The sequence below is a fragment of the Terrapene carolina genome, unplaced genomic scaffold (assembly GCF_002925995.2).
Source record: "Terrapene carolina triunguis isolate 2854851 unplaced genomic scaffold, T_m_triunguis-2.0 Scaffold35098, whole genome shotgun sequence".
Taxonomy (NCBI): Eukaryota; Metazoa; Chordata; order Testudines; family Emydidae; genus Terrapene; species Terrapene triunguis.
This window is the reverse complement of record NW_020699449.1, coordinates 9,593,624-9,618,571: the sequence shown is the minus strand read 5'-3', so window position 1 is coordinate 9,618,571 and position 24,948 is coordinate 9,593,624. Positions and strand designations below refer to the sequence as shown.

Sequence of the window (24,948 nt, the reverse complement as noted above, 5' to 3'; positions counted from 1 at the left end):
CCCCCCCCCCAGATACTCTCAGGTCACCTGAATCCTTCCGTTTGGGGGGTGGGTGGGTGTGGGTGTGTACACAAAATTCAGATGGAAGGATTCAGGTGACCTAAGAATGTTGTTTAAGTTTATACCCCTACTTTTTGCATTTCTCTCTCGCTACACACATACAAGCGTGTGTGTGGAGTTAAATGCAAATAGTAAGGTTATAAACTTAAAAACACAAGTCAGGAAACAAATGTTTATATTATGTTTGTTATGCTAACGTTGCCATAATAACCAGACCTTTTTAACAGTCTAGGTAATAAAAAAATACCACATACAAACAACATAGGTGAATTAATGTTGCTGTGAGAGCTGTGACTGTTGCATTTCTTGACTTCAGTGTCTGTGACATTTGCAGCCTTTGCATTAAGTAGGTTTAATCTCTTCAGCTCTTTTTCTTTTTATCAAGTGAAGAGGAAAGAGCAAACGAAAGGAAAACCTACTCTGTGGCACTATGGAATTGTTGTCTTGTACAATTCCATGCAGTTATTAGCTCCTTATGGCTGGGGAACATGAAATTTCTTCTTTAAATGCCTGATTCAGCAAAGCATTTAAGCACCATGCTAACTGTAAACATGTGAGTAGTCCCCTTGAGGGCAATAGGACTATTCATGCTTAAACCTAAGCACATGAGTGCTTTGCTGAACTGGGTCCTAAGCAAGTTACTTAGTGATGATAATAATACTCCAAGGGTAAAAAAGACTTTAGAGTAAAATATGGAGTGTAGGTGGGTAGTTGCATCTGAATGGTGTGCTACTGTATTAAAGGTAGAACATCAGTGAAGTATGTTCCATCTTTGTCGTTGTGTGTTTGTTTTTTTTTAAACTTAGAGTCTGATGAATACAAACAAGGAAGAGATGCGTGAGCTGGCAGCACTGTTGTATTCTGTAGTGTTGTCTACAATGTCTGGAAATGAACTGAAGTCCTCTGTACAGCAACTGATCAAGACAGCAAAAGACAATCATGTAATTACATTCTCTTTATCCATTTCATGTATTTATTTATTTTTATTGGGACATTTTAATTGAAGATGTTAATCTTATAGCCGTCCAGAATTTTACTTAGTGATTTTTTTAAAAAAAATGGAAAAGCACCATTGAATTAGTTAGTTTCTTGTTGGAGGTAGGAAAAAAATGTTGCTATATTTGAGCAGAACAGCTTTTCTAAGTAAATAAATAATTGAAACTATACTCAGTCAGTATTTGACATTTCTCCTAAGCACAACCAGGACAGGTAGGAACCATTATTAAGAAGTTTAGTCAGTTAAGCAGTCATCATCCTATTGCATGATAATGGGTTGCACCAGCTACCTCCAGTAGGTATAAGTTTTGTTTTTATTGATGAGCAATTAAAGGTAAGCACAGATTTTAGGAAGTATTTAGCTGGTCACTCATTGCCCTTCCCCTGGCTAAGCCATAGCTCCCTCCCTCCCTTCACCGCTGGTCAGCGAAAGCTTCTCCTACCCAGCAGCCTTTGCTAGGTAGGGCATGGTTTTACGGTCCACAGCCTTCACCTCCCACAACTGTTCTCACTACTAGTTGGGGTTTCCTTCCTTCCCTCTGAGCCCCTCTCCTCCTCTCATTATTCATAGATCTGGAGCTTACCTGAGTTCCTTGACTAAAAGGATGGCAAACAATGAGGAATTCAGCCTCCCTTCCTCCCCCCAAATAATTTTCTTGATGCGACTCACCTACCGCAGTCTAAGGAAAGAGTTAGATCCTTTCCTCAAAGAACTATTTTGATTTTACATACATAGATCTCAGTAATCTGCTATTTTACTAGTACCTTAACACCATGTTCTTTTTGAAGTCAAATGGGACTACTCCCAGGTTTAAAGCTAAGCTGAGACATTAGAAACAAAATAGTCTTTATTTTACTCAGTTCTCTCTTAAAAGAAATATTTGTTATGAGAACTTTCATTCTCTCTTTGAGATCTTCCAGTCCCCCCTAGATCTACTCTTTCCCCTTCCTTTTTACAGTAGTATGTTGAGGATCAAACAAAAGCATTAAAAAAAAATGCAGTTCTGTTGTTTGCATCTTTTAAATCTTGAAGCCTTATTCCTGCAGAGTATCCTTTCAAATTAATCCAGACTACTGGATTCTGAATCCGGAACAAGACATTAGCTAGACATTTCTAATACAAAGATCAACGCTGAAATAATTAATGTTCTTGCTTTAACCTTATCTAGAATGATGGGACCAGATTGTGCACTCATTCGTGAATTTTGAGTAACTCCACTGAATTGAAGGGATTTTATCTGGAGTAAGCAAGAGCAGAGCTTGGCCCCTTGTTTCAGTCTCTTGTATGTGCAAACTGGGGAAGACCGCACTGCTCACATTCGGACGGATGTATTTATAAACGAAAGGATTACGGATGTTTTTTTTCTCCTGGTAACTTGAGGGGGAAGTTTTCAAAAGATCCTAAGCAATTTAGGAGTGGAGGTCCCAGTGACCTTCTGTGTGTCTTGAGCTCCTAAATCCCTTAGCTATTGAAAATCTCCACAATTTAGGCTTCCAGGGGAGAAACCATTGACAGTACCGACAACCTATGGAAAGCCCCATAGGCTGGGCTATAGCTCAGAATTTTCGTGCTGTACCTTTCCAGCGGGCCTACCTATACATCTGTCTTTTCATGTACGCTTTATGTAAAATGCATGATTGTGTCTATGTAGATTTCCTACCATGTTGGTATTGTCTGTAGAACCCGGAGATCCAACATGGATCCTTGTTGGCTTTGGGATTCACAGTAGGAAGGTACCTGGCCAAAAGGAAAACCAGAATGATGGAGATGCATGACATTGAAGAGCCAAATATTGTTGTCATGCCAGAACAAGACCAGCTCATAAAGACCACAACAGAAACAATAGGTAACTTCACTCTTGGCTATTGTATTGCACCTTGGCATTGATGGTTCTTGACATGAGAATCTATGTAAGCATAGTTTCCAGTCACAGCTGGTTCAGGATATTTCTCAGGTTGGCTGCATGAACTGACAGTGGCCTTGATGCTGAGTAACACCTGTCTGGTGGATTTGCCAGTCTTTAAGACTGTCTCCATCTCTGTTGTCTGATCAGGTGTAAACAATGCTCACTACTCCAATATTAATTAAGAGATAGACTCCCATGTGAGAGACGAGCAGGTGCACACAGGTGTACGTTTGTGGTATATTTCTCTCACTTAAATTGGTTTTACTTTATTGTAACTCTGACTTCACTCCTGATTCTCTCTGTTATACAGGAGAGCAAACTGGCCTCTCCTTAAAGATACTTCTGACTGCACTGTAGGGACAAAAACCAAGTCATCCTGTTGCTTCTCTGTAGGTTCCTTTTTGGACAGCACCTCTCCGCTCCTGGCAGTTGCTGCTTGTACAGCACTGGGGGAAATTGGCAGGAACGGCCCCTTGCCAATTCCCAACGAAGGCACCGGGTTTACAAAGCTGCATCTTGTTGAGAGTTTACTGACCAGAATCCCTTCTGGCAAGGAAACAAATAAGGCAAGATTTTTTTGGTTTGTTAATTTTGTTTCTGGCATATTTTCTCTCTGTGTTTGTTCTTGTTTGTTTTGGGTTAAAGTGAGGCTAACGTGATTACCTATCAAGTTAAGAGAGACATCACCCTTGCAGTCTTGGTGATGACATTTTCAAAAAGTGCTCAGCCTTGGTTTAACTCTGCTCCCACTGAAGTCAATAGGAGTTTTACCCTTGGCTTCAGTGTAGGAGAGCTAGGCCAAAGGCTGTTAGAAAATCCCTTGAATGAATAATAGTTTTTGTGTTTTTTATCTTCTTGGGATGAAACTGAGGGTATGTCTTCACTACCCGCCAGATCGGCGGGCAGGGATCGATTCAGCGGTGGTCGATTTATCACGTCTAGTCTAGACGTGATAAATTGACCCCCGAGCGCTCTCCCGTCGACTTCTGTACTCCAGCTCGGCGAGAGGCGCAGGCGGAGTTGACGGGGGAGCGGCAGCAATCGACTCACCAGGGTGAAGACACCACGGTAAGTCGATCTAAGTACGTTGACTTCAGCTGCGTTATTCACGTAGCTGAAGTTGCATAATTTAGATTGATTCCTCCCCCCGCCCCCCCCAGTGTAGAAAATGGGATATTGTGGCTGAAAATCAGAAAGAACTTCTCTAACAGTACTGTGCGAAAGGGACTAGGCTCTGGACTGGACCTCAAATAGAATGAGGGGAAACTCCACCACTTGGGTCATTTTCCAGTGATTTTTTTAATCCAGCTAGTGCTGTGCTGTAGGGAAAAGTTATGCGTTGGCAGGAGGATGTACTGCATGACCTAGTAGGTTTTTCCCATCTCTGATTTCTAGGAATCTATGACAGCTTGTGATTAAACTCAGTGGGAAGGCGTGAAAGAGTAATAATAAAAGCTCTGGATTTCAAATTAGGAGGCATCTATGTTGAAAAAGTGCCTGCTGGGTTTATGAGTAAAATCTTGTGATTCTATTTTTAAGATGAAAGAACGAGCGATACAAACACTGGGTTACTTTCCAGTGGGAGATGGAGACTTTCCCCACCAGAAACTACTGTTGCAAGGACTAATGGATTCTGTGGAGGTAAGGCACTAACGTTCTCCCTTACACCACAATGAGCGTTTCAATTAGTATTGGCCTTCTGAATACTTTGGGCCACATTTACAAAGGGAAATGGGAGCTGCTCTTTGAAGTGACTCAGTCCATTTTTCACATCTGTTCTTTCTGTTTGCAAGCAGGCTGGTAGAGGGCGAAGAGAAGTTTTGTGTATGTAAAACCTGTGGCCTCAGTTTTCTCTCCCAGTCCCATAAACACTTACATATTGTCAATGGGACTGCTTACGTCTGTAAAGTTAAGCACGGGTGTAAGTGCTTGCGTTAACGGGCCCTTTTAGAGGCCACTTCTGAAAATCTGGTCTTTTAAAATTACTAAAGATACACATTGAATGTCAAAATATCTTGTTCCTGTGACAAATTTTAAACAAAGGACAGAAATTGTATTGGAAAGACGTTGAGTGGTGTAGCTCAGCTGAATTAAGCATTTTAGAAAAAATCAGCAATATTTTTTTGTTAATCCCGGAACTCTGCTCTATATTGGAAATGTATTTTGTTCCATTCTGCACAGTATTTCAGAGTTGCTAATTTACTGAATGAGATGCCTGAAGGGAGAATGAAAAACTTCTTGCACATTAGGGTAGTGTTCTGCATTTGCATGTTGGTTTTTCCCTTTCTCAGTTGATCATAATCACATTGAGCAGTTAGCAAATACAGAAGTGACTAGTGAATATCCAATATGCTGCCGTGGCCAAGCCCTGTAATATGACATGATTGTAAAAGCAACAAAAATGACAAGGTCATCCTGTTTGTATCTTCAAAGTGGGCCTTTCAAAATGCAGCGCTTCTCTTCCTAGAACTTTTCCAAGGACAGGAGAGCTTCCTGTATAAAATGTTTACTTGAGCACAAGGATTTATGTGAGCTTGCAGGAAACTAATTTGGAAAGACTATAAGCTAAGGGACTGATTCTGCCAAGAACTGAGAAGCTATTGCTCTAATTGAAGTCAATGGGAACTGCAGGCGCTCAGCGGCTTTGAAAATTAAGCCTACGGGCTACATGTCGTAGTAAAAAAAATTATGTATATATAAATTAAATGAGTAGCAAAGTTCCGTGCCTGTTCTGCTCCTGATGCAGGTAAAAGGAATAGAGAGGAAGTGGTAGAGGGACACAGAACAAAGCTAAATCTTACTCGTGTGTCCCTGGTGAGTGGAAAAGAATTTCTTTCCATCTCTTGAAGTTAGAATGTGCTGTTCAGCTTTTCAGTGTGTCTGGATAGAACATTTTAACAGCAGTTTGTTCCCTGAAGTGGTGGGTAGGGGAATCTTTTATTTTACTTCTGCCTAGTACAATAAAACCTCAATATTTCACACTAACGACTGGGATTGCTGAACAAAGTGAATAAACCTTTTGTTTTTCAGCCAAGGACGCTGCATCACCTTTGTTCCCTGGTTTGGACAAACGCAGAACAGTTTTAATGACTTACAGTAACACTTTATAGCAGGCTGTCAAATATTCCATAAAGCATTTTGTAAAAGTAAAAGCCTGAGGTTTTCAAAGTTGCCGTGGGGGTTTGTGCACTGAATTGCCGTCAATTTTAACGGGCGGCTGAGCATCCAAACTAGGGAGCTTTGAAAATCTCTGCAAAATGCCACTTGACTGCGGCGCTCTGCTCAGTACTGGGGTGAGAATTGTTGGGGTTGGTCAGTAACAAGGTGATTGTTTAGCGAGGACCTCTTGTATTTTCCAGGCCAAGCAAATAGAACTTCAGTTCACCGTTGGTGAAGCCATTACCAGTGCCGCAATAGGAACCAGCTCAGTGGCTGCCCGTGATGCTTGGATGGTCACCGAGGAAGAGTATACTCCTCCTGCAGGTATGCATTGGTGATGTGGGAGATTTGGAGGTGGAATGAAGAACCTGAGGCCCCTGTCCTACATGGAGTTGAGCACTTCTGGGACACTGATTCTAGTTAGTGGGAGTTAGAGGCTCTTAGCAGTTCCCAGGTGGTGCTCAGTACCCTTCACCGGTCCGTTTGCCTGTTTTTTTACTAGTTAGTGGCTTTTCCCCCCGTTTGACCAGCCTGAAAAATATCAAGAGACAATGAAAAGATTTTTGAAGTGTGTGCTGTTTAAATCAGCTTCTTACTAATATACAATTAACTGCTTTACGCTTTGATCATTTATTCTGCTCTCCCACGCTTGTTTCATATCTAATATGTATACGTCCTTTAAAACAGTTAGAGCCAAATTTCCCAAAGCAGACTTTAAAACGGAATCTTCGGTTTTTCCTGCTGGAGGTTTTGTACACAAATGCTTGGATTGCTATGAACAAACTGCATTTGCGTGTGCATGGACTTGGATATCTACCCGATTTTATGCACCCTAGTGCAGATTTTGTTCGCTAATCGGATTTTTGGATATGGAAGAAAGTGAGCATGGAAAAATGATGCCTACAAAAACCATAGGTTCAATCTTAGGCCCCATTCCTGCAAACGCTCGCATACGTGCTTAATTTTATAGGTATGAGTAGTCCCATTGATCTCAATTGTGCCTATGTTAAGCACATGTATATGTGTTTGCAGAATCAGGTAGAAGCTAGGTTGAGTCCCTCTGGGGAATTTGGGTACTAATAAAACACTGACACATTCAGTCATAGTCTGCACCATTCCTATTAGTCCAAGGATTGTTGTGCGTTTTTACCGGATGTTCAGAATCTTGGCCAAGGATATTTTAAGACTGGGCCAAGAGGAACCTATTTAGCAGTCCTTACTCATGCAAAACTCCCATTGTCTCCCGCAGGGCCTTTTAATGAGTAGGCAGTGCTGAAGGTGCAGGGTGAGGGCTTACACCATAATGAAGAGCTATCTATGAGTTAATTGAATGCGTTCAGTGACCATAAGCATGTGTGTGTTTTCAGTGTCGATAGACTCATAGACTTTAAGGTCAGAAGGGACCATTATGATCATCTAGTCTGACCTCCTGCATGATGCAGGCCACAAAAGCTGACCCACCCACTCCTGGAATAATTCTGTCTCTTGACTCAGCAGTTGAAGTCCCCAAATCATGATTTAAAGACTTCAAGTCGCAGAGAATCCTCCAGCAAGCGACCCCTGCTCCATGCTGCGGAGGAAGGCGAAAAACCTCCAGGGCCTCTGCCAATCTACCCTGGAGGAAAATTCCTTCCCGACCCCAAATATGACGATCAGCAGAACCCCGAGCATGCGGGCAAGATTCTCTAGCCAGACCCACATTGACCATTGATACTAATTACCAGCGATGGCACGTTATTGACCTATTGACTAAGATCACGTTATCCCATCAAACCATCCCCTCCATAAACTTATCAAGCTTAATCTTAAAGCCAGAGAGGTCTTTTGCCCCCACTGTTTCCCTCGGAAGGCTGTTCCAGAACTTCACCCCTCTGACGGTTAGAAACTGTCGTCTAATTTCAAGCCTAAACTTCCCGACGGCCAGTTTATATCCATTTGTTCTCGTGTCCACATTAGTACTGAGCTGAAATAATTCCTCTCCCTCCCTGGTATTTATCCCTCTGATATATTTAAAGAGAGCAATCATATCCCCCCTCAGCCTCCTTTTGGTTAGGGTAAACAAACCGAGCTCCTCGAGTCTCCTCGATGTAATGTTCCTCATCTTTTTATTCCATCCAAACAGATGTGAAAGTGAACGACGTGGTCCCCTGGGTTTTGGACCTCATTTTGAATAAGCACATTGTCAGCCCTAACCCCCACGTCAGGCAGGCAGCCTGCATCTGGCTTTTGTCACTGGTGAAGAAGCTGAGCACACACAAAGAAATTAAGGTGACAACCTGCCTCTATCTTGCTTTGCCGCCTTCCTTCTCTCCCCTCGCTGCTGTTGCCTCTTTCCTTCCTTATGTACTCGCTGAGATCTTCATGTGACTCCTGCATGCCCTGTGTCGCTGGGATGATACTGCTCCTGGAGTCCTACAGCCTTAATAGGCCTCTTAACTTCCACTGACATCATTGTGGATTTGGTTTCCATAAGGGCTGCAGCATACGGCCCCAAAGACCTGTTCTCTTAGGCAAAGGGGGTTGGTGTCACTGGCATTTTAAAGGATTTCTCTTTGCAGAACATTAAATCTCTAAGAATAAATCAGTTTGGAAATGTCCAGACTACTTGGAACCACAGGTTCAAATCCCAGCAGGGTCAATTCTGCCCTCCAAAGGCAGATAAACTAATATTGCGTTTGGGATCTTTTGGACGAGACCTTAAAACTGAGGGCCTGTCCACTCTGTATGACCACTAAAGATCCCCTGGTCCTCTGCCTAAATACAGGCATTTACCCCAGTGGTTTTGGCCTAAACTTCCTCTCCCCACCACTCTGATGCAATAGGCAATGATGAGCCAGTTGGCTGCCACCTTCTATCCCAAGGTGGCTGAATTTCAGCAGCAAGGTGCCTGTACATAGTTGTCAAAATGCTTTGGGATGAAAGATGCTACATAGGTTTAAACTATTACTAAATTTCAAACTGGCACAGTTGCCCCACATCAGGTTATTTTTGCAGAGTTCTCATCTCCATAATGGGGCTTCAAGGAGGCAATACCATCTTCTGATTAGCACAGGGGCTAGGAGTTTGGGGTTCTCTTTCTGACTTACTCACTTTGTAGCCTTGGACAAGTTACTTGACACTCCCCCTCCTGCATCTCCCCCCCCTCCCCCCAATCCTTTCTTTCCCCATCTGGAAAAAGGGAGTAACACTTATGTTACTTAGTAAATTGCTTTGAGGTTGGAGGGAAGATGTTCGATGAATGCAAAGTATTATTATCTCAGAACTTCAGATGGCCTGTTTCTAACTTCTCAGGAAATGAGTGCAGTCCTTGTAATGTCTGTTTGAACTACAATTGTGACAGCAATGAAATAGTTGGAGTGTATCTGCTAGACCCTGTTAGATGAAATTGAGAGGAGGCAAAAACACAGAATAAAAAATACATGTTCTTCTTTCATCTTTCAGTCTCATCTCAAGGAGATTCAAAGTGCATTTGTTTCAGTTCTGTCTGATAATGATGGTAAGTAGTACCATATCTATGTGCTTTGTCTTTGAACAAACAGTTTCTTAACAGAGGGGAGAGAATCTTTTTGCTATTCAGTGCAGTTACATAAAACCATCTAAATCTTTATTGTTCAGCACTGAAAGATGTTTGTAGAAATATTAATTTTCACTGGAAAATGGACATGTTTGCATGCTGTTGTTGGCAGAAATGTCAAATGAAACATTTCTCTCCCCCTTAACCTAGTTGCGTCAAAATTTCCATGGGAAGACATGCTTTCCCCATCTCCTGGGACTATAGTAGAGTGGAGACCAATGGGGCTCCCCTGTTTGGTTTGTGTACCAGGGCTCCAATCCTGCAGTTGGATCCACATGGGCAAGACCTTTGGCTGTGCTCCATTTAAATCAGCAGGGGTCCACCTGCATAGATCCAGTTGAAGAAATGGTGCCTAGGGGTCTAATCTAAAGCCTACAGAAATCAGTTGGAGTCTTTCTATTGATTTTTGCTGGGTTTTGGATTAGGCCCCAGCACTTTTGATGTCATTTAACCATGTCATAGATCCCATTCTTTAGCTCCTATTTTAATTGTCTCTCTTCATTGGTATTTTTCTTACTACTTACACACTTGGCTTTTATGGTATGAAATCTGTTGCAGAACTTAGCCAAGACGTTGCTTCAAAAGGCCTTGGACTAGTGTATGAACTAGGTAGTGAACAAGATCAACAGGAGCTGGTCACCACGCTTGTTGATACGCTTATGACTGGGAAAAGGTACGGTGAGCACAGAACTTCCAGTGTGTGTGTGTGTGTGTGTGTGTTGTGTGTGTGACAGGTCTGTGGCGAGAGGTTCCTTAGAATCAGAATGGTGGAAATCAACTTTCACCTACTCCCCACATGTCTGACAGTGTGTGATAACTAAGTACAATGAACTGTAGCCTATTGAGCTGTGCTGAATGGTTGAAAAGTTAAAAAGGTGTTTTGGGGTTTGCCTTGTGGGTCAAATGTATCTTGTGCTGATCAAGTTTTAACGAAGAACTATTTCTTTTTTGTGCAAAAGAGTCCAATGTCCTTTCTGCTTTGGATTATTTACAGTCCCAGCAGCTTTCTGCAGGGGAGTACCGTTGCTTGCCTGTTGCTAGGAATAACGGCTGGAAATTAAATTTTGCTGTTATATTTCTAATATTTTTGATATTTAAAAAATGTTTGATTATAGCTAAAATGGCCACATAGCAAGTATTGATGGTTCTGCGGTAGAGTGGATAGCTCTCCTGCTGAGAGGAGGAAGCAGTTAGGTTAGACAAAGGCTAGAAAAACTCCCACAGAAATCAATAGGAGTGTTGCCACTAACTTCAGAGGATCATAAACAGAGGGTGGGGCAATATAGGGAAAATTCCAGTGGTAGCTGGGACTAAGAGGCAGATGGAAATTGTATTTTGCTCTTTGGAATGGGATAGAGACCTTGTCTAAATATGTGTTTGGATCCTTGCCCCAGTGATTGGGAACAGATACAGGTAGAAGTAAAAAGCAGCTGTTTATATACGCTGCATCTTTTAATTTAGAATTGAACAGTAAGATCCTGACTTTTCAAAGACTTAAACACGTAGGTAATGCTCCGCCTCGCTGGAGTCAGCGGGACACCTCGCAGTGTATGAGGTTAAGCATGCACATAAGTCGACAGGATCGGGTCCCAACTAACAAGAATTTACTAGGCAAATACAGTGAAACAAATTCATTGGTATTCGAATGTACAGCGTGTGAATGATAGCCTGTTCCCAGACAGTCACGGAAAAGCTAATGCTGGGCCTGTTTTATCACCAGGGTCAAACATGAAGTGACTGGAGAGACAGTGGTGTTCCAGGGAGCCCTTGGCAAAACCCCAGATGGGTAGGTTTAGTGATGACTTTCCGTGAGACAGATGCAATTCTGCACCGAACTGCTGTTCTGGAGCTACATACTCTTCTTGTAAATCCTTCCTCGGTTTTTACTTGTCTAGAATTTTGATTGCGTTACTCTTGTTACATCTCTAATAGTTACTATAGCTCTTTCTCTATAGTACTGATTGGACACATGTTTATATCTTAGCTGAATTACTTACTGAATTCTGCTCCAGGGTATAACTTGACTCTATGGGAGTTATAGGTATGATGGCGCTGTCTGTGACTGAAAAGCGACGCTAATTTTTCCTTCTTGCCTTCCCAAGTCAGGGTCTCTCTACCTACAAGGAGCTTTGTTCACTGGCTAGTGACCTCAGCCAACCAGACCTGGTGTACAAATTCATGAATCTGGCCAACCACCATGCCATGTGGAACTCGCGCAAGGTAACTTGATACAACAATGCAGATACCTATGTGAGCTGTAAACACAAACAAACAAACAAAAAACAACCATCCAATAATTGCATCATTCCTCTTATTACAATTGGGGTGCAATTTCTGGCCATAGATACTGTGTTCTAGTGTGAATCTACCAGCATGTGAAATGGTGAATTACAGATTTCTTCAATTATTCCAACAAATCATTAATACTATTTGCATTGCTTGAATCCACACTCCACATTCCACTCTGTAATTAATTATAGTTAATATTATTATTGATTATTTGTACTGTGGTAACAAATAGGGGCTAAGGGCCCAGTGTGGTAGCTGCTGTACAAATATTTTTTAAAAGAGCTTAAATCCTAAATTTAAGGCAAAAAACAGGTGGCTTTGACAAAAAGGATGGTGGAGCACAAGGTAGCAGTGAGACGATTGTGATAAGCAGTGGTCACAGCACACCAGCTGTTTTAATCACTGTCCTTGAAATAATGCTCTTAATTTTATTTACCAAAAGATCAACTACTCACATTCTTTAGCCATTATACCCTTTATCAAAGCCACAAAGTGACTTGTCATGCTGCCTGAAGTCAAATAACCATCATTCCTATTCATTCGAACTCATTTTTAAAAAATGTTTTTGTTTATTTTAACTTTTTCTAATTAATAAAATCTTAATGTGACATCCTTTTTCATTAGCCCATTTGAAATACAAAATAAGTTGTTTTAACAACCGAGCAGGCAGTGCTGCTGTGTGCTTCAAATAACCTGTCCGCTCTGCACAAGTTCATCACGTGCTCCCTTGCTGGGATTTGGCTTTATTGGAAACTCCACTTTAAGCAGAACATAAGCCTCTGCCTAAGCTTTCTTCCAAAGCTTGACTGTTCAGTGTTTCCTGCAGGACTTCCCTATCTCTGCCCTTCGATTCCTATAACCAGAGGTTCACACCTTTCTCTTATAGCCTGGTGGAGTTAACAAGCTGCACCTGCTGTAATGAGTCAGCAGAATTTACACAGCAACTTTATGCTGGATTCTAATGTCTGCTAGCAGAAGAGCACTCCATCCTCTGTGGGGTCATAGATTCTGCCCCCCTGTTACAGTAGCCTTATGGTTTGTCACTGATCTGAGATCGCTGCCCCAGCAGGGGAAATGAAGAGGGAGTTTCTTTGTATTTACTTGCCATGCTTTTTAAAAATTTGTGACACAATATTCTACCTGAAGCAAAATGGCAGCTGTGATACAATACTGACTGTAGTAGTGCAAACAGTCGTCACTATGGGCTAGACTCTGAACCTCTGACTTCCACGGCTGAGAAGTTATTTTGCTCATTACACTGATGTTAATGGGTGAATAGCTACACATCAGCATGAGGGTTGACAGTCCCCCTTTCTGACTACAGAAGGGCTGATGAAGTAGTGCCATTTGAGTTCCTCTAAACCGTGATGAATACAAAGCAGTAATCCCAAGCATTTTAAAGAAATGCAGAGAAGTGCGCGCTCCCTCTCGCTCGCGCTCTCTCTCTCTCTCTCTCCTTTTAACCTTAGATTTTTATTTGTTTTAAAAAGTCCTTTTATAAATGCAACATAGTTTGTGTGCAGGGAAAACTCCTACTTGGCTGATTCCTTTTGGGAACACATTTTCGTTGGAAAATCTGCTGCTTATTGTAATGCTTACTGCTGCACAGATTTATACCCCCCTCACTCACCATCTCTAGATAGGAGGGCTGAGGAGATGCCTCAAAATGAAAAGGAGTGAGGGAGAGAGAATATGTGATACCTTATTAAGTTATCCTCCCTTCACTGCAAATTCGCTGCATTACCTGTTGGGAGGCTGATTGTGTGACTCAAAGCTGTGGGATTGGTCCGTAAGGTCAATATTTGGCTTCACTTTAATACTAACCAGATGACATAGGGAATGTAACTAAGCGATGACAAATCAGCGGTGTGACAGGGATCTGATCCTACATTGCTTACCTCTGTGGAAGCTTTGCCATTGACGTCAGTGGGCCCAGGATTGGGCCCTAAACGAGTAAAATAGATGCACTTGTCTGCTGAAGCGAATCAAATACATCCATTCTTCCTCATTTTAGGGAGCAGCGTTTGGTTTCAACGTGATCGCTACAAAGGCTGGAGAGCAACTGGCTCCGTTTTTGCCCCAGCTGGTTCCCCGTCTCTATCGTTACCAGTTTGACCCCAACATGGGCATTCGACAGGCTATGACCAGCATTTGGAACGCGCTTGTCACCGACAAATCTGCAGTGAGTGAGCATGAGTTCTCATGTCCCATTTGGGTCTGTAGGGTGTTGGAGTGAAAAGCCACGTGCTTGAGCATCTCAACAGGATTCTCGGCAAGAAATAGCTGAGGAGCATCTTGTGAAAGGCATTGATGATCTGTGCTGTATGAGGAGGAGGAAACCTCTTACTATGTAGAATAGGTTCTAACATAGCCAAGTAGAACAGGAGATGTGGAATTTATTGGGAGAAATAGAAGATGCACAGATGTCTCCACACTGCCTGTTATGCATGGAAGGATCTTCCTGAGCTCCTCTGCAAGGGCCACATTCAAGTTCTGCTGCCCCATAAAGTAGGGGTTGCAGCACTAGCTGCTTTTTTTTATGAGAAGCCCCTAGGGGCCCCTGCTGCTTTGTGAGGGTACAGTTCACCCGTCAGTGGCTGAAGAGGGCTCTGGGGCTGTGGCAGCCAAAGATCAGCTGATCAGCTTCCCTGAAGTGGCGAGGAGGTTGCTCGTTGGAAGAAGCAGATGCTGACTCAGTGGAAGAAGCTGTCCCCAAGTTACAGGAGGTAGGATAGCTCAGTGGTAGCCCCTCTCTTCCCTGGGCTCCTGAAACTCTGGAATGGATTAGTGAGTTTTCTTCTTAGCAGCCCCAGTCCTACCTCTCCCCATAAAAAACTGCATCAGTAGATTCGGAGGCTCTCAGGCCTGTGGAAATATCCTGCTTCTGCTCTTTCTAGAGACCTATTGGCTTCTGCTTCCAAACCTCTCCATAACAAAAGAGCTGGAGGGCTCTAGCTTTCCCTTCTCCACATGGCTAATGTGGCTCCCCGCAGCCTTGGGCTCTGAACCAGCAGAGGGGAAGTCTCTTCCAAACTGTAGCAAGAGAGCCAGCCCAAGCAGAACAGGCTCATGCAAGGTCAGCTCTGACCTTTCAGAGTCGATCAGGATTTGCTGTACTTTGGCTGGTAACTCTGGGGGCGTTGTGTCTCGTCCACGAAGACCTTCCTTAGAAAGGTGGAAAATCTTGGCAGGTACTAGCTAAAGATCAGGACTTTTGCTTGCTGCGGTCCCAGTCATGCAGTCAGACCCGTGTATGTGGATCCAGTTGCAAGGCCAGAGCCTTGATGGGAAGCTGCAGGTTGCTCCTGGTCTATGATTTTTTGTCTTTTCTTCCACCAGATTGATAAATACATGAAGGAGATTCTGGATGATCTGCTCAACAACCTGACCAGCAACATGTGGAGGATCAGAGAATCCAGGTATCGTTGAACAGTGACCTCTTCCTCTTTAAACAAAACTGCCAACACGTCGTTAGAAATTCTAGTGGATTTAGAAAGGAAAAGGGCCGAGGGGTGGGGCGGGGTGTGTGGGCAGAATGGAACCCACCACCAGAATAGAGTCGTGCTGAAGTAGGATATACCGCAACTCCTTGTGTTTCAGTGTTGGATCCCATTCAGCCCTGCTGTGATACTGGGCTAAAGGCTCTGAAGAAAAGGGTCTTCTGATTGCAACGTTCTTGGGGGGGGGGGGGGGGCCCAGAGCCTGAAAAGTTTTAGGGAATGTCTATACTGCAAACTAAAACCAGTGAGGCTCAGAACTGGGCTTGTGCTGCAGGGCTCAAAACAGCCACGTAGATGCTCGGGCTGGAGCCCAGGCTCTGAAACCTGCCGAGCAGGGCGGGACTCTGAGCCCGGACTCCGAGCCCAGGCTCCAGCCCAAGCAGAAACGTCTGCACTGCTTTTTTTTAGCTCCGTAGCATTGGCCTGGGCTCTGAGACCCACTCTGTGTGTGGTGTATGTGGTTGGGTTTTTGGAGGGGTTTTGAAGTGTGGACGTATCCTGTGTCCTGGTCTGAGTCTATGGACAGTCCATTTATCAGTGTGTGGTATAAGGACTTGGTGATAGGAGGGTGCAGTTAGATACAGCTCTGATAATGAGCTGCTGTTAGTTACACATTTTTTGATATAGCTCATCAGCAAACCAGCATAAACATCTAATCTGTGCTCCAAACCTGATCCATCGAATGTCTCCGTTCCACCTCCCCACCCGGAGTTAGATGGATTCATTAGAATATCATGCACTGGAAAGCAGCGGTGAATCAGGGCTGGGAAATATAATGAAGGTAGCTGTTGAAGGAGATGGGGCTTCATGAGCTATTGCTTTATTCTGGAGACGGAGCCTGATTCTCATCTACACAAAGTCACTTTGCATCTCTCTGGCAGTGTAAAGGGGCTTTTTAGTGGGTGTGTATTACGTTTTCATTGACTCTCAGGCCCCTTTACACTGCCAAAATGATGCAAAGTGGCTTTAATGTAAATGAGAGTCAGGCCCAGAGGGCTTTCCTGCCAAGGACGGCCTGCCTTTGGAAGTAAGTTTAGGTGATAGTAATGTGTGGTGGGGTTTTTTGGGTTGTTTTGGTTTTTAGCATTTTATTTCTGTATTGTATCCCTGTCTGAAACAAAACCGTGTTTGCAGCTGTCTAGCACTGAATGACTTATTAAGAGGCCGACCACTGGATGACATTATTGATAAACTTCCGGAAATCTGGGAAACCCTGTTCCGAGTGCAAGATGATATTAAGGTAATACAGCTTCCTGTTAAATTGTCAGCTCTTACAAAAAGTATAATGATCAAATCTGGAGGGAATATCTCATCTGCTGCAAGTTTAGAAAAGTATCTCTGTGAAGAATCAGTTATTAGCTAGGGTCTGGTCCTGAGAACATCTCCAGCTCCCGCTGAAGGTGCTCACCACTGTTCAGGTCCTAGTGAGTAAAATGCTTGGGAAATTCTTCATATGGGTTCCTCATAGTGTTGTGATTCCTTCTGAGACCTTCTCCACTCGGCTTATCCAGAGCATCTTGTGCAGTTCTGGGAGAGCAAGTAGGTTTGAGGGGGCGTATACAGCACACACTGTTTTCTATTCTGCTCAATCTTACAAAGTGCTGAGCACAACACTTTGCCCTGACCCAGCACAACACTTAAGTGAATGCTTAACTTCAAGCGCATGAGTAGTCCAACTGGGCTCGCTCACGTGTTAAAGTGAAGCACACGCTTAAGTGTTCTGCAGGCCAGATTGTTCAGCATCCTACAGGATCAAGCCTTATGTTTCCTAACATCCAGCCCTGCCTGTTCAAGCAGGGCTAAAGCTTCTTTGCATCTGAAATTGGGCTGTGATCGGAGGGGCAGAGGTTAGGCCTCGTTGCTTTCACAAACTCAGCTGGAATTGCATCATTTTCGCTGTGTGTAGTGAAAGGCAAAATAAAACCAGTCCTAAATATGACGTTGGTAAAAATAGTATAACCGAATTCTTCAGCAATGCTTCTGAGTAGAGAATAAAACATACAGGAGAGATTTTATGCTTCCTTTTGGAAAAGGACAGATCCTCCAACATTAGTGGCATGGAAGAACAAAGCATGGGAACTCCTTTAAATGGAAAAATGACAGCTAGTCGTAAATCAGGATCAAATTGATTTCTTAGCACACGGTTCCCATTTTTTGGAATCTGAACAAAATAAATACACACATAGTGATAAGAGGTTGACCATACACCAACAGCTCACAGATTATGAATCAGATTTGTCAATACTTGTCTGGAAAGTCCAGGTAGGTTAGTAATGATAAAACAAAAAGTTTAAATAAAATATTAATGGAATTTTAACTTCTTCTGTAGGAGTCTGTACGAAAAGCAGCAGAACTAGCCCTGAAAACGTTAAGTAAGGTAAAATTGAACTTCTTCATTGCAGACTGTGTATGTGGAGGGTGTGTTGTATGTGGTGGTGTATAATAGTTAATTTCCACCTGTCCAAGAATGACCTTTGATTACAAATTACTCTCATGTAAACTACCCTGGTACTAAGGTGCAGTGCTACGTTATAGCCCAGTGGAGATAAATGTAAGTGTGATCCTGCATCCCGTACACACTGATAACCCCTGTTGAAATCAATGTGACATGTTGGAGGAAAACATCTGAAATCTGCTTCCCTGTGTGCCCTTCTTTTTCTAGAGGGTTAAAGAGCGGTGTTATGTACAGTATACAGCGCGTGCACATGTGCCTAGAAATGGAGCTGACGAGACAGGGTTTAGCTGCCCTTCCTGGGGTTTGAGACTCTCCTAATTTGGGACCTGCTGTTGCGGCCGTTGACCATTTGGGCCAGTCTGGCTGAAATAACCTGCACAGCAGCTGTTTCCATTACTAGATGCAATGGTTGAGGGCCAGGGCGATGCCATGCATGGGTTTGGAAGGCAGCACGGTTCCTGTCTCCACGCCCCTGTTCAGGAGCGAATATCGATCTAGCACTGAGCTGGAATTTGGCTGAGCGTTTAATCCCCCATACAAAAATAATGGTGCTCTAACGGGCAAACCCAGACTTGACGTGACCAGGCACAACTGCGTTGACTTCCGTGGGCTGCACCCATGTACACGAAGTCTGAATGTGACCCAGTCTCTTGGCTCTGGTTCCTCCGTAACTTTTCCCATGGCACGCGGGAAGGCGCTGGGTTAAATCTGAGGAAAGATTTAGCCATGTGTGACATTGCCTCTCCTATTTATCCTTAGGTGTGTGTGAAAATGTGCGACCCCGCCAAAGGCGCAGCGGGCCAGAGAACTATAGCGGTGTTACTGCCCTGCCTGCTGGACAAAGGAATGATGAGCACAGTGACTGAAGTTCGGGCTCTGAGGTTTGTTTTACAGCCTGTACGTTCCCTTGGGATTGGGCGTGTTTGTTCCAAGAGGATTTGGTTTATTCACCTGAACTGCAGCATGTCCGTTAATCACTTGCCGTTTTAGTCCCCTCTCTCCATCCCCAGAAAAAACAGCCCTCTCGCCTCCCCCTGCTTTCGTCCAGTTAAAACAGCAGCTCAGAGAATTCTAGTGGTTTCCTAGAGTGCGATTTCTTTAACTAAACAGGGCTGGTGCAATAGTGTAAGGGCACGTCTTCACTACCTGCCGGATCGGCGGGTAGCGATCGATCTATCGGGGATCAATTTATCGCGTCTAGTGTAGACGCGATAAATTTGATCCCCGATCACTCTGCCGTCGACTCCGGAACTCCACCGCAGCGAGAGGTGGAAGCGGAGTCGACGGGGGAGCAGCAGCGGTTGACCCGCCACCTTCCTCACAGCCAGGTAAGTCGACCTAAAATACGCAACTTCAGCTACACTATTCACGTAGCTGAAGTTGCATATCTTAGGTCGACACCCCACCCTCCCCACCATAGTGTAGACCTAGCCTAAGTCTCCTATTCAGAATATCCAGCCTCTCTGCACCTATTGAGTTCCTGGGGGCATCCAAAGGCCCCTCCCCAGCCTAAGGACAGGCGCTACTGAGCCCAGGGCTCAAGTCAAGTCTGGGGACAACAATTGAAAGACTCTGCAGTTGCACAGGTCACATCTCAGCAGGAGTCAATCCAGCCTTCCATCTTTCTGCAGCAAGTAAACTGACCCCCGTGGAGTTTGTAGTATGTGAGACTCTTCTATTGGTCCTCACAAGCTGATGGTGTGTACATGTAAAGTGCTCATGAAAAGGGATTTACCCTTGTGTCTCCTTGGCCAACATTTCTCCACTGCTCCTCCCTCTGCATTGCTCTTTTTCAGCATTCTTTGAGCTGGTTGCGCACACTACAGAGATGGCTGCATTTCCGTGGTGCTGAATGCTTGTATTTTAGTTTCTGTATCCCTTTAGGGTCCTTTCAGATGAAAGAATGGCACTTATTGCTGTTGATTATTATTTTGTAATCCTTCTGCGTGGAATAAATGAAGCAGTAACCAAGGTTCTGAAGTTAGCTAAAAGCTGAAGTGAAGCTGTCTTTTGCAGGAATAATAGGATCCCATTAACATTATTATCCAGCAAGATTAAAAACAACAACAAACCGTAACAAATCTCTCATGAATTGTTTTCTTCCTTGTGAGAGTTTGAAAGTACTTTGTTGCCTTCCTGATTTTCAAGTGACAGTCCATTAGCAGGTTTCAGAGTAGCAGCCGTGTTAGTCTGTATCCGCAAAAAGAACAGGAGTACTTGTGGCACCTTAGAGACTAACAAATTTATTAGAGCATAAGCTTTCGTGGGCTACAACCCACTTCTTCGGATGCATTAGCATCCATTAGCACACGTCTTGGGCCACTAATTGTTTGAGGGAGGGTATAACACATGAAATGTGTTTGAGAGCAGCAGCCTGTGTGGAATGGAGTGATGCGGTTGAACATATTGTTTTAAAGGGTAGGGGTTTCACTTGTGCAGAGATGACTGAAGTTTCTGAGCTGATTTTGCGTAGTGTCTCTTAATCTAATAATCTAGCTGCTTCCTGTTTCTGTGTTCAAATGTGTCTAAATAATATTCTCTTTGCAACACACTGGATATGCTAGGCAATCTGGGCGAGAGGATAAAATAGCCTGAACAATGTTTAAGTATCAGTAGAGACTCTAGGCAAGATTCTGGTCTCAGTTAAGTTGAAAAGACACAGAAAAATTCCATTCGCAGACATACTCCAGATTCGTACGGATGCAGCAGATCTGCATCTGGTGCTGTGTCAGCACAGAGTTACCACGGATGCCAGCTACACTTGGGGAAAGGGCTTTTGTAAATGATTAGAGTTGTAAAGGCTCTGGGATGACATGAGCTTCAATTCTTTTCCAGCATTAACACTCTTGTGAAGATCAGTAAAAGTGCTGGTGTTATGCTGAAGCCTCACGCGCCAAAGCTCATCCCAGCTTTGCTGGAGTCCTTAAGCGTGTTGGAACCCCAGGTTCTCAATTATTTGAGTCTCCGCGCTACGGATCAGGAGAAAGTAAGTGTAACAACCATGGGGTACGTTTTCACAGCCCTTTCACAAGGATTGATAGCGTCAAGGCTCCCGCAGACATGAACAAAATAAATCAGCAATTCTGAGCGAGAGGCACCCCAAGGTGTTAAGGGAATTAGCTAATGTATCTACTGAACTGTTATCTGTTATTTTTATATGACACAGAGAACCATGGAGTTACTGGAGGATTTTTTTTAAATGCACTGTGTGCCCCCAATCTTTCATAAAGGGGGAAAAAAGCAATCTTGATAATAACTGTTAGTAAATCTGACTTCAGCCCTGAGTAAAATTATGGAACAGCCAGAGACCTCTGTAAATATGCAGGCTGCATCTACCCTAACAAACCTGGCACCTATTTCCTAGAAATGCAACATCTGAAGCACCATTGCTAGTTATAATGTAAGCTCCAGTGATCAGATTGGGGGTGTTTTCAGCACCGCCATTAAACCCTGGGCTTTCCTAATAGAGAGGGGTATTAGACTGCGGTGATCTCCCAAGGCCCCATTGCTGACATCTGCTTCTTGCCTATAGTTATCTGAAAACATGCACTAGTCAGAGTTTGTGGGGAAACACATTGCATTTGATGCTGAGATGTGGCTTTTTCCACTGGCTTCAGATTAAGTCTATTTTGTTTGTTCTGTTTCCTTTAGGCTGCAATGGATAGTGCAAGACTTAGTGCTGCTAAATCATCTCCCATGATGGAAACAATTAATATGGTAGGTGTTGGATTTAGGAAAGGTCCTAAAGTAGACGTGTGGGAGGGTGCATAATGACCAAAGTGGTAACATGATAGGGAACTTCCCTTCAAACTTTTATCAGACAACCATTCATTTGATTGTCAGAGTTCCTCAGGTATGGGCTCTTGTCCACCTCTTCGTTTAGATTATACCTTCTATCCCTCCCCCAATACCTCACACAGGTAGCTACTGGCCTTCCTTCTCCTTCATAGCAACTGCCGTGCGGCCAGATGGGGAGATCCTCATCTGGTGTCCATTGTCATGGGTCCATTGAGATCAGTAGAGTTGTGACAATTGGCACCAGCTGAGGAGCTGCCCATGATGTGGTGAAGAGCATAGGAGTGTTTTGTTCTTAAGGGTGACAACTAATGCTCTTCCGTGGGTGACCCAACCATTTCAAGGGGATGCTGAATGCTAGCATGGAGGGACTCCTCCACTTTTTTAAGAGTGCAAATACTTCTCCTCTGTAGTCTTATTTCCACTTGCCCTATGATCTGCACTCCTAATTTGTTCCCAGCTTGGGTCCCCAGGAGGCAGTGTGAGGGAATTGCTCTTGGACACTGGCTCAGAGCTCTGTTATTTTTCCCTTTCTCCTGTCCTACCAGTGGTTTTTAGTGCTTTAGACATTTAGATCTGGGCCAGGACAGTACTTCAGTGGGAAACCTCTGGGGAAAATCCAGCTGCTGTTGGAAATGGTGTAGGTTATTCAGTATTCCACACCCGTTTTTCCTGAGTACAGCCTTCCATGGTGCCCAGGCACCCTGCCATGGGATGGCGTTCTACTGGAGGAGCTGCCTTCTGAGTGAAAAGTACAGCTGTGGCCTCTTCTTCAGTTTGAACTCTATGGCCGTCTTCAGAAGGGATGGGGCTGTGACCGCCACTCTTTACCCAGCCTGTGACATGAAGGCAGACAGGAATATAAACACTGACGCTATCAGCTGTCCCAGTTGTTCTTAATAAAACCTCCATTGTGTGAGGTGCTGGGGCCATTCCGTGCCATTGTGATTTCGGTGCTGTGGTCTCTGAAGCACCTCACTGAGACCCCAGTGCTCCCTGAAGTAGTCAGGCACAGGCCCCACTCCGCTCACAGCGAAGCCATCCGGTGTAAAGGGAATCAAAACCATCTTGTTTTCTGTGCATTCCCTGCTCATGTGGACGCAATTTCACATGGCTTGGAGAAGCAGACACCCTTGTAAAGGGCAATAGCAAATTACTCACAGTATGTATTGGCCTTGGAGGGCTGTCCTTGAGACATAAGGCCTCCAGTTTATGCACCATGCCTTGGGCTCCACCTAATGGCTCAGTTTTACCCTTGGTGACAATGTTGCCAAACGTCCTAATAATCTGAGGGCTTCTGTATTGTCAGCATAACTTCATGAGCAATATAACTTGGAAAGGGAATGCTTCTTTTTTTATTACTGAGTTAAATCTATAGAAACCCTAGGAAGGAAATGGAGAAAAGTGCAATGCTTTTGATAGGATTTCTGGTGTTAGAGACATGATCATTTAAAAAATCATGGTTTTTTAGAAGAGAAATTTCCTTCCATTTGCTATTAACATCGTAGACGATTGAGATTGGAAATAATCTCAGCATTGTCTGGTTCTGATGCGTTAGTGCTGCGGTGTTGAGGTTTCACATGGCTGCTGGGGAATGTTTACATCCCCGCCAAAATTTACACCCACAAATTTATTTACTTGATAGCAGTTTTATTTTATATCTTCTTAAAAATACAAAGGGCCCAAATCAGCACTCTGATGCACCAGCTATACAACGGGGCAAGCGTTGATTTCAGTGAGGTCGCCCCAGTGTAACTGCGTGATGAATCAGGCTGCTAATCTATATTTGGGGCCTGACCGTGTCCCTTTAAAATGAATGCTACACAATACAATAAGCTCCCAAGTGCAGTGAAGTAAAAGCAAATAGCATCTTTTCTGTTTATGGTACAGGCCTGGCTTCAGTGTCTTCTCCTCAAGATTTACTCTTTCATCCCTTCCCTTTCCATAGTGCTTGCAGTATCTGGATGTGTCTGTCCTGGGGGAGCTGGTTCCTAGGCTGTGTGAGCTGATCAAAAGTGGAATAGGCCTGGGCACTAAGGTATGTGTGCAGCTTTACTAAGACTTGGGCAGTGTGGGAGGCAAAATGCTGCAATGCCAACCTTATTATGGTGCTTTTGACTCTGAAGCAGCAGCTGTAATAGCTGAAAACTGCTCATTTCCGATCGGGATTCCTGTCCGCCCACATGACTTGCTTTTCGACGTGTGTACTAATAACCTCACCTTTGTTGTGCAGCTGGTGGATTCGGTAGAATAAGCTAATAACATCGATTTTTCTCTTGCAACCTTTCAGGGAGGCTGTGCCAGTGTCATTGTGTCACTAACCACTCAGTGTCCCCAGGACTTAACGCCGTACTCAGGTAAGGTTTCCTTTCAGAGAGGGGTTTGGTTTAAGTTGCTTTTAGACTCTCTTCTGAATAGCCTGGTTTCCATTGTCTGCCAGCACAGGGTGCTCTTCGTGTTCTCTGGCCCTCCCTTGGAGCTGCTTCACGCAGAAAAGGGTGGTAGGGATAAGTCCTAAGAGGGGTTGAGGGAGTGGCTCAGGAATGGGCCTAGGGCCTCTCCCTGCCACGTCTGAAGCAGACGAGCGATAGCTGTGTTTTAACTGCGGTTGCAAGCACGTTTTCCTTCGCCAGCATGACCAGGGATTAAGGGTATAACAGGGCTGTCCCCCGACACAGCTAGAGCACGTTTCCTCCCTGGAATGGGGCTTCAGCAGTGCTGCCCAACTGTGTGGAAACCTTCTTTGATGCACTGGCCAGCTGTGTCTTTGTTCCGCTGTAGGGACTCGCTCACGCATATGAGTCTGCTGCTGCCTTCAAGCTGATGGAGCTGCTGCTTCAGCTCCGGCAGTAGTGGCTCATGCTGTTAGACCTGTAAGTCTTGTGTTCAGTCCCTACTGGCAACCTGATCAGGGTCACAGCTACGGTTGGAGCATCCAAGGCTTTATCGCGATTTGGGAGCCTTGGGCAGGTCTTGTCTACGTTACGAGAAGGAAATATAGTTTAATGGGTTGGGGGACAATGGGGCTGAAACCAGATGCCCTTGTAGACCAGCTATGGCTATGCGTGTCACTAGCTGCAAAACAGCAGAATTGTCGTCCAGGCTGCGCTCCAGTGACAGCTGTTCTAACAGGTTTCGGTTTTGTGTGTGTACATGGGGCCAGATGAAGTTTTATCATCCTGCTAAAGGACACTTTCCTGCATAATTAACAAA

The 24,948-nt window shown here is 44.1% G+C and overlaps 1 protein-coding gene across 1 annotated transcript in view; it reads left to right on the top strand.

Annotated features, from left to right (window-relative positions):
- ECPAS (Ecm29 proteasome adaptor and scaffold) overlaps positions 1-24,948 on the top strand; it is an 86,430-nt gene that overhangs the window by 46,292 nt on the left and 15,190 nt on the right. Inside the window, exons 20-38 of the mRNA XM_024215177.2 lie at positions 867-1,001; positions 2,738-2,903; positions 3,357-3,529; positions 4,503-4,604; positions 6,323-6,446; positions 8,245-8,390; positions 9,564-9,618; positions 10,255-10,369; positions 11,417-11,482; positions 11,799-11,916; positions 14,000-14,167; positions 15,325-15,404; positions 16,620-16,725; positions 17,815-17,862; positions 18,700-18,821; positions 20,776-20,926; positions 21,592-21,657; positions 23,684-23,773; positions 24,026-24,092. Coding sequence (XP_024070945.2) covers positions 867-1,001; positions 2,738-2,903; positions 3,357-3,529; positions 4,503-4,604; positions 6,323-6,446; positions 8,245-8,390; positions 9,564-9,618; positions 10,255-10,369; positions 11,417-11,482; positions 11,799-11,916; positions 14,000-14,167; positions 15,325-15,404; positions 16,620-16,725; positions 17,815-17,862; positions 18,700-18,821; positions 20,776-20,926; positions 21,592-21,657; positions 23,684-23,773; positions 24,026-24,092 — 2,098 coding nt within the window. The remainder of the gene's footprint in view (positions 1-866; positions 1,002-2,737; positions 2,904-3,356; positions 3,530-4,502; positions 4,605-6,322; positions 6,447-8,244; positions 8,391-9,563; positions 9,619-10,254; positions 10,370-11,416; positions 11,483-11,798; positions 11,917-13,999; positions 14,168-15,324; positions 15,405-16,619; positions 16,726-17,814; positions 17,863-18,699; positions 18,822-20,775; positions 20,927-21,591; positions 21,658-23,683; positions 23,774-24,025; positions 24,093-24,948) is intronic.